General features: G+C 37.8%; 1 protein-coding gene across 1 annotated transcript in view; it reads right to left on the bottom strand.

The window, feature by feature from the left end:
* SMC6 (Structural maintenance of chromosomes 6) overlaps positions 1-13848 on the bottom strand; it is a 655684-nt gene that overhangs the window by 451529 nt on the left and 190307 nt on the right. The window contains exon 8 of the mRNA XM_090377619.1: positions 1872-2009. Within this exon, the coding sequence (XP_090233745.1) occupies positions 1872-2009 (138 nt within the window). The remainder of the gene's footprint in view (positions 1-1871; positions 2010-13848) is intronic.

The raw sequence follows: 13848 nt of genomic DNA, 5'->3' as shown, positions 1-13848 counted from the left end.
ACGTAAAGATTGGTAAAGTAGTTAATGATCACTGCCAAGCAGAGCTTCTTCAGAGTGACCTAGATAGGCTTCAGGGACAGTCAGAAAAATGGCAGCTGTGCTTTAATCCAGCAAAGTGTAAGGTATTGCACCTGGGGAACAGTAACCCTAAAATAACTTATACACTTGGTAGAGTTGAACTAAAGCCCATAGTAGAGGAAAGGGACTTGGGTAACGATAGGGTCAGACATGAAGTTCTCCAAGCATTGTAGACTGGTTGCAAGGAAGGCCCATGGTGTCCTATCGATGATTTATCAAACATTTACTAGCAAAGATAAGGACATCATAATACCATTATACAAGGCTATTGGTAGACCACACTTGGAATACCGTGTACAAGTATGGAGACCACATCTAAAGAAAGATATTGTGCTTGTTGAAAGGGTCCGAAGACAAGTAATTTGCCTGGTGAGATCAGCAAAATGGCATCCATATGAGGAAAGACTTTGAATATGTGGGTTCCAGAGCTTGGAAACTAAGCACCTTAGAGGAGACTTGATTGAGGTATTTAAGGCTCTGAGAGGCATAAGCAAAATGAATGAGAATGAAATTTTCACGGTTATAAATGATTCTAGAACAAAGGGGCCATAATTTCAGGTTACAAGGGGGAGATGTTTAGACTGAATTGCAGGGAGTTTTATTTTAGCCAGCAAATTATAAATTACTGGAATAAGTTACCTACATGGGTAGTAGAGGCTGACAGTTTTGGGGAATTCAAAGGTCAGAATTACCTATGGGAGGAGGTAAACGCATAGGTTTCTATTTCCTTTTCTCCTATCAATTATTATTTTTTAATAATTCTTCTTATTATTATTTTATTTTATTAATTTAGTTGTTTTATTTTATTATTATGTTTTTTTTTTGGCTGGTGCAGCATAAGCCATAGGCTTCCTTGCACCATGTGGCCATTGCTAATACTAATTATTTGTCTGTGAAAAGAGATTAATTCTTAGGTAACACTCAGAATTTTTAGGCACTCTGTGCTAGTGACAGTGCAAACTTCTCTTTCAGACAGACTGCACATATTTTCAGAAGTTTTCTAAGATGTACGAGTCAAAGAATTTTGAACTGCTGCTGAAAAATTTTGCTGTTTTATAACATAATTAGTATATCAAATCATATTCTATAAATAGCTTTATAGTTCTAGTCATATTCATTAGTTTATTTTTAATTTTATTTGGAGATTTTCTACGTTACTACTTAATATATATATATAACCTTTATATCACTGATTTGGCATGAATTGTATCTCAACTTTGTATTGTAGTGCATGGTAGCAGAATTCTGGTGGCTGAAAGTACTTTTAACTTTATAAGCGCAACGGTAAACTTGAAAATGTAATACATAAAATGTAAACTCCATAAAGTAATACATATAATGTAAATTTGATATCATAATGTATATTTAATGATTGATTAATTAATAGCAATAAATGGCCATGCTTATAAAGTTACAGTTTAATTATAATAGCTAATAAAATTATCTGTTGATGCCAACATATGTGATTCAAACTTTGAAGATACCTATTTACCAGTTAGACACGAGAATTCCCTTACAATATAAAGTTATAAGATACGATATTCATGCCAAATCAGTGATCTTAACATTTTTCTTGAGCAGGGTTTTTTTTTTTTTTAAGTATTATCCTCTAACTACTAATCTGGAACAAACATTAGTTAATGTTTACTTGTGTTATCTACATGTCAGTGTTAATATTACAGTTAAAACACCTAAACCTCCTTTGGCATGATTCTCCAACTCTTGATTAAGTATCTACTCAACAACATTATTATTAAAAATTAAATTTTTGCAATAGAATTTTAACAACGTACTTTTTCCTTCTCAGCAACTATTGCCCATGAATATTCATTTTTCAGGTCTGTTATTCTTTGCCAGCACTCTTCAAATCTCTGATGAAAATCATACTTTGCTTTCCATGTATCTACTTCTTTTGTTAACTCTGGAAGAACCTAAAAACATTTGAATTAGAAAATAAACATATTTGACCATATTAATAGTAACAGAGCCATGTGATAAAAGAAAGCAAGCGTGAGCTTATATAGCATCAGCCAAAAAAAAAAAAAAAAAAACAAATTCACACAACCATTCCCTCTAAATGTTTGTCCAGTTCCTCCTTGAATTTATTTATGCTATCAACTTCCACAATAACAGATGGAAGTTTGTTCCAGCAATTAACCACCTGCTGGCTAAAGGCAAATTTCCACACATCTATTCTAAAACTGACTTTCCTAAATTTGAATTTATGCCCCCATAGGTTTGTAATCTGAGCAAGTGGAAGAATCTCATCAGAATTCAGTGTGCAACCCATTCAAGGACTTATACAACTCAATCAGAGATACAACTCACTACAGAGAAGGTCAACAATTTTGTTGACCTTCTCTGTACACGCTCAAGCAAATCTACACCCTTCCTAAAATGAGGCTTCCAGACCTGTACACAGTACTCAAAGCATGGCCTGACCATTGCCTTATACAAAGGGATAATCACCTCCTTCTCCTTGCTAACAAAATTAATTCCTGTATATCATAGGTTCCCAAAGTGGGCGCTGAAGCCTTCTTGGGGGGAGGGGGTTCAGAAGCAATTGGAGGGGGGCGTTCAGGCGGTCTAGGGCTCCTTATTCGTATTTTTATCTCCTTGGGTCCAGTGGCCCCAGTTCAGAGGTCAACTAATAAATTCTATAAATTTTACTCTATGGACACAGCTGAAATTCGCTATAAGTGAAGCCAGAACTGTTTTCTTCGATTTTCCCACTTCAATTTTCAAAATCTTCTATTGAATTTCATGCAAATGACAAAAATGTGACATCAAGTGTGTATCTTTTTAGGCCTTTTTTCTGTTATTTTTCTAAACCCACCCTAATTAGCCTAGGGCCTTTGAAAAGCAACAACGCGAGCTACTGTGAGTTGACATAAGAAGCAATAAAGTGAAACAGTAGCAACAACTGTTTTTGAAAGGCGAACATATCGTATTTCCTTTCTTCAATGTGTATTGCTCCTACGAACAGAAAATTAGGGAAATTCATCTTTTAGAAACAAGAAAAACTGGTTTAAAACTGATAACACTGCAATGCGCATTTGATAAAAAAAAAAAGTTTGCTTTATTGTAATTGTTTTTAGTAAACAATATCGGAACAGCAGTTTCCTGGGTTTGATCTTCTAACGAAATTTCGAGAAAATATTTCTATTTGTAGTTGTGTTATAAACTTCGAAAACTGGTGTGCAAAAGAAGAAAAAAAAAGTCATCCGCTATGAATAATGGGTTGTTTCTTGAAATGTGTATTCTTCACAAAACTATAATATTTTCTAACAGTACAAAGCTAACAGATTACGACTAATGGCTGCTCAAAAAGTATTCTTAGAACATATTTGCTTGTTACGCTTTGATGTCATCGCAAAGGGAGAAATTCTGTTTTAGAACAGAAGCCAAATAAATTCACTATCCACGGTCGTAATGCTGTTCTGAACTGGAATAGACAGATAAACCCCGCTGAAAAATAGATTTTCTCCCCATCACTTCTCTTGCTTTACTGTGGTTTTTGGCGAGCAATTTCACACAATCAAGTCGGTGACTGCTAAATGCAATGCGGTTTCTTGTATTCTCTTTCTCTATTTTGGGATCTCTGGCCATGTGGTCATCCTGAAGTATAAACAGAAAATTTATTAGTCGGAATGCTGCCCACCAATGGCACCAATTATCAAATCTTTTACTGTCCTTTAATTTTCAATATGTGCAGATAATCGACTTAGGAAAAATTCAAAAGTGCTACTTCAATTAGGAGCAAAAACTGTTTGCCCCAACATGACGAATTACTTTAGGTACAATAAAGGACGACTACTGATGATTTTACTGACTGGAAGTGTCCACAACTGTACAAGGCAGTCACTGAAAGGAAAGTAACTGTAGTCATTTGTATTCAAGGATAAGCTATACGGCGATGTTTGAAATGTATAATGCATTTCACTGGCTAATATTTCCAGGCGGATTATTTCAAAATATTGTTCCGAAAAACAATTACAATAAACCATATGACACTTTATGGTGAATTTTTCGGGGGTGTGTGTGTGTGTGTGACAATGAAAATTCAATTTTTCCCTCAAATTTTTTGATGGTATCAAATGCATATAAAACAATCCATTACTCGTAGCATATATATACTTTGTATATATATATATTTTTTTCGTTTGCACAATAGGTAAGATGCATGCAAAGTTCCTTTGACATCAGTTTTCAAAGTTTATAACGCAGCTATGAATAGAAATGTTTTCTTGAAAGTTCGTAAGAAGATCAAATATACATCCATGAAACTGCTGTTCCGATTTAGTCCTGTAGAAACAATTACAATAAAGCAAACTTTTTTTTATGAAATGCGCATTGTAGTGATCAGTTTTACGACAGTTTATTTTTTTCCCTTCCATTTCCAGTATGGCTTCCAATAGATGAATTTTCTATATTTTTTGTTAGTAGATACAATACATACTGAAGAAAGGAAATGCTATATTTTTGTTTTTCAAAACCAATTCTTTCGTACAACATTTATGAAAAGAAATAAAAACAAAATGTTGCGAGAGAGTGACAATGCAAAATATTGTTCGCAAGTAATGATGCTCAACTGTTTGTTTTCCACGAAAATTGTATACAGTTTTATTTTCTCCTTGGATCACCTTGGTAACGCTAATGACATAAGCTTGACCAGTCAATAATATCTCTGCGTCTGTTGATTCATTTGAGACAGATTAGGCACAAATTTTAAACTAATGCCGTAGCGCGTTTCATCTTCAAAGCTTTAAAGGCCGTTTTGCTGACGTAATAATTCATAAATTGATATGTGATCGTACATTTTTGTTGTTTAGAAATGTTTCATTATTTTTTGTGTGCTTTGCCAACAATCATCAGTCGAAAGTGTGATAGATAAGTGGAGTCATACAAAGTGTAAATTAAATCTTTTATTTTGTGAATATTGTTGCAAATTTTATTACTTCATTATGTCTGAATCTAAGAAGAAATGTTGACAGTACAGTACTGAGTACAGTATTTGAAATATGGTTTTATTCAGTCTCCTACGAACCAATTATTACCTATGTGCTTGATTTGCCAAAAAATATTTTCAAATGAAGCAATGAAGCCTTCTAGGCTACAAGAGCATTTGACTAAAATGCATGCTGACGAAGAGGATAAAGATTTGTCCTATTTTCAAGTACTAGAAGAAAAATATTTTAAACGTCCAACTATATCAAAACCTTTTGTCGTCCACTAAACAAGATAATGCCTGATTACAAGATTCTTATAATATTTCATTATTAATCGCAAAAGCAGGAAAACCACACACAATTGGTGAGGAATTAATCTTGCCGGCAGTAAAAGAAGTAATAAACACTGTGCTTCATAAGCCAGCATCAGATATCATCAGGAAAATTCCTTTGAGCAAAGAAGAATTCAGTGCAAAGAAGAATCGATGAAATGGCTGAAGACATTAAAAAATCATTGTGCGATTATTTGAAGACATGCCAATTTTCCATTCAACTCGATGAATCAACTCTCCCAAATAATAAAGCAGTACTCTTATCATACATACGATTCATAAAAGAAGAAAAAGTTTGTCAAGAATATTATTTGCTAAAAATTTGGAAGTGTATACAAAGGGAGAATCTATATTTAATACCAAGAATAAGTTTTTTCAAGAGAAAGACATTCCTATTCGTAATATTTTGTCTGCTGCTGCTGATGGTGCTCCAGCAATGACAGGGCGCCACAAGGGTTTCATAGTGCATTTGAAAGAAGCAGTACCAAATGTACTCACTGTACATTGTGTTCTTCATCGTCAACATTTGGTTATGAAGAATTTAAGTGAACGCCTGCATATGTCACTCCATTATGTTATTAGAGCAGTCAACAAGATTAGAAGCAATTCATTGAGTGACAGATTGTTTAGCCAACTTTGTAGTGAAAAACGAGGATTTCAATCGTTTGCTGCTTCACACAGAAGTTCGTTGGCTTTCAAAAGGTATTTGTCTGAATCGATTTTACAATTTGTTTGATTCAGTACTAGAGTTGCTATAAAACAGAGATGACGGATTGCGGGCCAACCTGATTACATCCAAAAATGACATCGCTTATTTGACAGACCTCTATAAAATATTTAATGAAGTCAATCTACAATTACAAGGTGATGAATGGAATTTAATTAAAACAAAAAACGTTATTGCCACTTTTGTGGGGAAACTTCTTCTGTTCAAGCAGAATCTATGCCGAGGAGAATATAGCCACTTTCCAAATTTATCAGCAGTGTTCTCTCAAAAAGGAAGATTTACTTACATACTGCCAACACATGGAGGTTCTCCATGCTGATTTTAATGAGCGATTCTAAACATGAATATACCAAATTGGGTTCTAGATCCTTTCTCACATGTAAACACAGCAGGATCATCAAATTTAGAAGAGGAACTCATAGAACTCAAAACAAATGAAGAAATAAAAATAAAATTCAAAAGTGGATACCAAGAGTTCTGGCTTCAAAAAGATTTAGTGCTGTAGCAAATTTACTATAACTGAGCATGGCGATTTACGACTGTTTTTAACGAAAGTTGAACCCGATATTAACAAACTTTTAAAAATGCATCAGGCTCATCCTACACATTAATTTATTTTTTCTTTGTAAGTTCGAAATAAACAATTTTCTAATACATTTGATGGTATTTTAATTATGACAATAAGATTTTTACTAATGTAATACAATTTCTTAATATGTATTCCGAATTTTCATATTTAAACCATTGTAGGAAACTTCACATTCATTTGTTATTTTTGCTTCGTATTTTTACTTTATAAGTTCGAAATAAACGATTTTGTAATACATTTGATGGTGTTTTAATTATTACAATAAGATTCTTACTAATGCATTTGCAATCTCTTAAAATGTATTCCGAATTTTCATATTTAAACCATTGTATGAAACTGTGCATAATGTTATTCGAGCATACACTTTACAACCTTTACATATGGGCTATGTTTCATCAAAATCGGTATAGCAATAACTGTGTTCAAGATGAAGCACATATTGGCCACTACTTTTTCAATAATTTAATGGCATAAGCAGTAATGTATCATTAGTTGCTATTTATGTTGAAAATATCAAATGGCTCAAATGCAGAAAACTGTTATAATGGGGGGGGGGGGCGTTACAAAATTTATGTCTTGCAAAGTGGGCGGTGGCCCGAAAAAGTTTGGGAACCTATGCTGTATATCATTGACAAAACCCTATGACCTGCTCTTGCAGCCTGTCTGCAAGGGCAGGTCATGGGATTTTGGGGCTCAAGCTTTAGGTGCTCAAACCCTTCACTATTTTGAAATGAGTTCATGAAGAATCCAATTGCCAAAATTATTTAACAATTACTGACCATACGAATGTATGAAAGCAAAGGGATCAACAAAGAAGCATACATTTTTTTTTTTTATATCAAATATGGTACAACCTTGAAATAATACAGCTCACTACATTGTCATTTGAGATATACCATGCTGCCACTTTATTAGGTACACCTATCTAGTAGCGTGTTGAGCCTCCTTTAGCCTTCAAAACAGCCTGAATTTGTCTAGGCATGGATTGAACAAAATGCTGAAATCGTTGTGCAGGAATGGAGTACCATGCAGACATAAGTGTCTCACACAGTTCCTTGAGATTCGATGGAGGTGTAGGCCTGCAGCGAACAGCCCTTTCCAGCCCATCCCAAAGATGTTCACTAGGATTGAGATCCACGGACTGAGTGGGCCACTGCAACAAAGAAAACTCATTGTCATGTTCCTGGAACCATTCCATAGTGATTCGGGATTTCTGCACTGGTGCATTATCCTGCTGGAAGTAACCATCTGACTGAGGATAAACTGTCAACATGAACGGATGCACTTGGACAGCAACGATGTTTAGGTATGATGTAGCATTCAGACGTGAATCTATGGGTATCAGTGGACCCCAACATGTTCCAAGAAAACTTTCCCCACACCATAACTGCCCCGACAACCTTGCACAATAGTCATCAGACATGATGGGTCCATGGATTCATGTTGTTTTCACCAAATTCTGAGCCTTGCATCAACATGATGCACCAGGAACTTCGACTCGTTAGAACAAGCAACTGTTTTCCAATCCTTGATAGTCCAATGCTGGTGTTGCTGTGCCCATAGGAGGTGTACTCTTGTTCTTCACTGATAACAAAAGAACGCAATGTGGCCGTCGGCTGTTGTAACCCATTCGCAACAAAATGCAACTAGTGGCCCATTGCAATATTTTGTTCTGCGCACCAAGGTTGTATTCTGACGTGATGTGCAACATTGTGGCCCGTCTGTTTGCTTGCTCAATTCTAGCCATCCTCCTCTGATCTCACTCATCAACAAGCGATTTTCTTCCACAGGAGTGCCGTCGAGAGGATGTTTTCTGTTTGTTGCACCATTCTTGATACACCCTTGAAGCTGTGGTGAGTGAAAAGTTCAGGAGAACTGCCATTTCAGAGATGCTTTTTTCCAGCATGTCTTGCACTTACTATTATGCCAAGTTCGAAGTCCGTTAGATCACTCCTTTTCCCCATTCTTATTATTATATTATTTCTCCCTGATTGGGGGTTCCACCTCGTGACGGGTATGGCTACCAAGTACACAGGGTAGTTGTTGTTATGTCTGATGTTACTGTTGGTCGAGAAACTTTCTGACTATCCTACACGTGTTGAGGATTGCTACTTTCTGGAGTTCCTTGTACGTGTTTGCTGGGAGACCTATTGCTGCTAGGCTGTTATGTAGAGTCTTTGGCACCATACCTGTGGTTGACATGATGATATGGATGGTCGTTACTTGTTTCATATGCCACATCTCTCTCTGATCTCCTGTCTTAGGTTCGTGTACTTCTTGATTTTTTCCCCATGGGTTTTCTGCAGGTTGCCAGTGTTGGGTACCGCTATGTCAATCAGATAGGTAGTCTTTTCTTTCTTGTCCACAAGGGTTATGTCCGGTCTGTTGTGCAGAATTGTGCTATCCATTATTATGGAGCAGTCCCAGTACAGCTTGTGGGTTCGGGTCTTTAGTACTGACTGGGGTTCGTACTTGTAGTACGGTACACTTTCTTCGACCAACTGGTATTTCCTTGCTAGCTTCTGATGTATTATCCTGGCTACCTGGTCATGCCTATGAGTGTATTCAGTCTGGGTGATCACTTTGCATCCCACAGTGATGTGTTGGATCGTTTCGGAGGTCAGGTGGCATCGTTGACATGTGTCATCGAACACTCCAACTCCAGGCCCCTTGGCGATGTATTTTCTATAGTTCCTGGTGTTGATTACCTGGTCTTGGATGGTGAGCATGAATCCTTCAGTCTCGTGGAAGAGCATCCCACTCATGAGCCATGCATTGGAAGCAATTTTACCTATGTGATCTTGATGGAGATCATTGTAGTGTCTGCCGTGGATTATCTTCTCTGCCCATCTTTCTATCTTCGTTTGTACCTCCTGGTTGTGGGGGGGATTCCTCACAGGTTCAGTGGGGTATACTGCTTGTCTATCTTCCTTATGGCATGGTGGAGTGCTGCTGTGTGTTTCTGGAAGTAATCCTTGAGGTTAACTATCACTGTTTTCTATTGCTCTATCAGGTCTATCAGGCCTCTTCCTCCTTTTTCCGGGCAATTGTCAGTCTCTCCACAGCAGATTTCGGGTGGTGTTAACGGCTCTTGGTCATAATTGTCCTTGTCTTTCTCATGATATCCTCCAGCTCAGTGTTAGTCCAATCTATGACCAGGAAGGAGTATGTTAGCACTGGGAATTAAGTGTTTATGGCTTTAATTGTGTTCCTTCCATTCAGCTTTGCTTTCAGCAGGCTTCTGAATCTCTGATGGTATTTTTCAGTCAGGCAGGTCTTAATTTAACCTCAGGGGAGTGCCAAGTGCATACTCACCATCTGGTGAGTATGCACTTGGCACACCCAGGGTCCTGAGCTGGATATCATCATTCTTCTCTTTCTTGGTGATTCCTTTCTACTCTCTCTCGGAGTAATTCAGAAATGTTTTTTTTTTTTTGCTGGTGCAGCATAAGCCGCAGGCTTCCTTGTACCATACAGCTAATAATAATAATAATAATAATTTCTTTGTGCTGTTAACTGCTGGGCCTGCATCATCCCCAAGTATTTGTAGGCCTCTCCCTCTGCCATGGCTTCGATCTTTTTACCACTCTGCAACTGGTAGTTTCGGTTGAATGATTTTCCCTGATGCAGTCCGTGGGTCTTGCACCTGTCTAGACCAAATTCCATCCTAATATCATTGCTGAATTCTTCGGTGATCTGGAGTAGTTGCTGAAGTTGTTTCTCAGTTCCCACGTAGAGCTTGATGTCATCCCTGTACATCAGGTGGATGAGGGTGTACGGGTTTTTCCTTCCTTCCTTGAGGTTGTATCCATACTTGCTGCTGTTGAGCATGGTAGATAGTGGGTTAAGTGCTAGACAGAACCACAATGGGCTCCGGGCATCTCCCTGAAAGATTCCTCTCCTGATGGGGATTGGCCTGGTTGTGATGTTTCCGACCTTAATGGTGGTACTCCGTTTCGCCTAGGAAGTTTGTCACTATCGGTTTGACTTTGTAGATGTTCAGTGCCTCTATTAGCTAGCTATGAGGCACGGAGTCGAAGGCCTTCCTTAAAACTGGTGCGTGAAAAGTTCAGGAGAACTGCCGTTTCAGAGGTGCTTTTTCCAGCATGACTTGCACTTACTACCATGCCATGTTCGAAGTCTGTTAGATCACTCCTTTTTCCCATTCTTATTATTATTATTACTGTATTATTATTATTAGCCATAAAGTGCAAGGAAACCTGAGGCTTATGCTGCACCAGCCAAAAAAAAAAAAAAAAAAATTCCGAGTTACCCTGAGAGAGAAGTAGAAATGAATAGCCAAGAAAGAGATGAATGATGATATCCAGCTCAGGACCCTGCCTTGGGTGTGCCAAGCCTATACTCACCAAATGTGATCCCTGGTTGTTGAGCTGTCCATGTTGTACCCTGTAGAACTGCCTAGCAATGTTGACACTGAGCTGCTTTTGATTTGACAGTTTTTTATTTTAAAAAATTAAGTACAATAGATTACGGCTTGGAATCATTTTATTTGTTGTAGTATTTTATACGAAAAGCTGTATTCATACTGTATTTTGTTTAATAAGAACGCTTTAAAATTATTCTGTACACAAATGTATTTTTATTGCAGTTGAGTAATAAAAATATCGTATAGTAAGAAATGAATTCCAAACCTTTCATACAAATGAATAGGTACAGTTATTTGTACCTGTTTCGGTCCTGTTTACCTTGAGTAATCGAAGTCCTATTTATTGCATTTTGACATTTTAGTACAAGTTTCGTTTCAATTTGCATCACTGATTATTTTTTAACTGGCAAAGTAATTATAATTGTACCACTCCTAATTTGATTTTTTTGTAGTTTTGGTTTCATTTTCGATTTCTTCGTGCCGCTTCACTTTTCTTTGATAGCTAAGTAGTCAGTTAAAAAATAATAAAAAATATATAAATATATATTTATTTATTTTTTGGTATAAGACTGCTGTTATTACTAAAGATGTTACTTGTCTTTGTTCAATACAGCGTTATAAAATTATAAAACTCATGATTTTAAACTATTTCTTGTCTTTCATTAGGAGGTTAATTATAATTTCTGGGCTCCCACCAGTGTAAATACAATACCCTTATGAGCCCCTACCAGATCCCTGAAACTTCCCGACTGCTTTTATTCAAAAAAGCAAGCAAACAAAAGAAGGGAAAAAAATGGTGTGCATGCAGTAATAACCCGCCTGCTCTTGTATTTGTTTTTCGCACAATAAGTGTTTTAGCACAATTTTTATGATTTTCAATATCCCGAAAGTTTCGAAAATTTATTAATACTTCACACATTCTTAAAAAATGTCACCCTTTTCAATGGTGAAAAAAAAAAAAAAAAGAATATACATACACACACACACACACACACTGACCGATTAGCCAAAACATTATGACCCACGAGTCGTTATGCAAATCGAAGCAACGGCAGGTGAACTACGGCGCATGTGCGGGTCGGGACACAGTACAAAAAATACCTGATACTGAGCTCCGTTAATCAGAGTTACTCTTGTTCTTTAGATGGTAAAGGCAGCGGACTTAAGTGAGTTTGATGAAAGCCAAATTGTAATGGCCAGACGGTTGGGTCATAGCATATCCAAAACGGCATCGCTGGTGTGATGCTCATGGTCAGCCGTGGTTAGTACCAACCGAAAGTGGTCCGAGCAGGAATAACCCACGAACCGTCAGCAAGGTGTTCCACGACCACTGCTCATCGATGCTAGAGGTGAGCAAAGGCTCTCCAGGATGGTACATGGCAACAGAAGGGCGACTGTGGCGCAACTGGCTGGTAATTGGAATGCTGGTGACGGGAATAATGTGTCACAACACACAATACATTGAACCCTGTTGAAAATGGGGCTGTGTAGTGGTAGGCTGCTCCGAGTGACCATGCTAACCATGGTTCACCAATGACAGCGCCTACAATGGGCATGCAAGCATCGAAACTGGATCTTGAGTGATTAGAAGAAGGTTGTCTGGACCGATGAATCACATTTCCTGTTGCACTGGTAAAGAAATTGAACTGACTGGTAAAGAGATTGAAGCCACGGCAGAGGGAGAAGCCTACAAATACCTGGAGATGATGCAGGCTCAGTAGTTACAGCACACGGAAATTAAAGCCTGCCTGACTGAAATATACCATCAGACACTCAGAAGCCTGCTGAAAGCAAAGTTGAACATCATCATATTTACACTCATTGGAGCGTTTCCCGAGCAAAAGCTCAACAACGCAAATTAACTATTTACACCGACCTATTTGGCCTTCCAAGCTGCAAGGACTCGCCCTACTGCTCGGAAGTTTACCATCCCTAGACCTGTGGAGGCAGGTCGCTACTACCCTTATAATTTGCACCATATTTAAACTCTCTAAGTGTATAGAATTCAGAGTGCTTTGATCAAACCACAATCTAGAAAACTATGTCAATTTAGAGTCAAAAATTTTATACATCAATTTGAAGTTCAAAAGCACCATGTACATAATATACAATAAGCAACGACAAGCAGTTGCAATATAAAACTAACATCCGCAAGCATGCTGGAATAAAATGAACCTATTGGTTCAAGTAGTGCCCTGAGCACTACGAATAGTATTTACATTTTTTAGATACATTATGAAAACTTTATATATACTTTCGTTATCAAAGAGCTCCTGCATCTCATGAGGAGAGGCTACCCCTAACTGGCTAAGAAGCCTTTGCCTTGGTATGTCATAGAATTGACATTGAAAAATTACATGCTGGCTATCCTCAATCTGCCCGCAACAACAGCGATCACTGTCTGCAAAGCCTGGTTGATTTAGCCGCAACCGAAGTCAGTGTCCAGTGACAACCATAGCCTGAAAAACTCCAAGCTTAGGCCACCTGCATATCTGTTCTAACCTCGAGATGTCAGGCATCATCTCATACGTCACTCTGCCCTTTGAGGACGTCGTCCAACGCTCTTGCCAAAGTCGATGGACTTCCAGCGAAATTCGCTTGCCCTCAACCTTCAAGTCAGGTCTGCCGTAAGTTCTTCCCACATCGGAGCAACTATGGACACCCATCAATTCCAAAGGCAAGTTATTCTTGGTTCGGTATCTTAGGAGTCTCTCCAGGATCAGGAGGTCAACTGGCTCTGCACCTGCTATTATCTGCAGGGCTTCTGTGGAGACAGTGCGGCAAGC

Source organism: Mastigoproctus giganteus, chromosome 7 (genome assembly GCF_048544385.1).
Source record: "Mastigoproctus giganteus isolate SK-2022 chromosome 7, ASM4854438v1, whole genome shotgun sequence".
Taxonomy (NCBI): domain Eukaryota; kingdom Metazoa; phylum Arthropoda; class Arachnida; order Uropygi; family Thelyphonidae; genus Mastigoproctus; species Mastigoproctus giganteus.
Note: the sequence above shows the minus strand (reverse complement) of the source record. Positions and strands in the feature narration are given on the sequence as shown.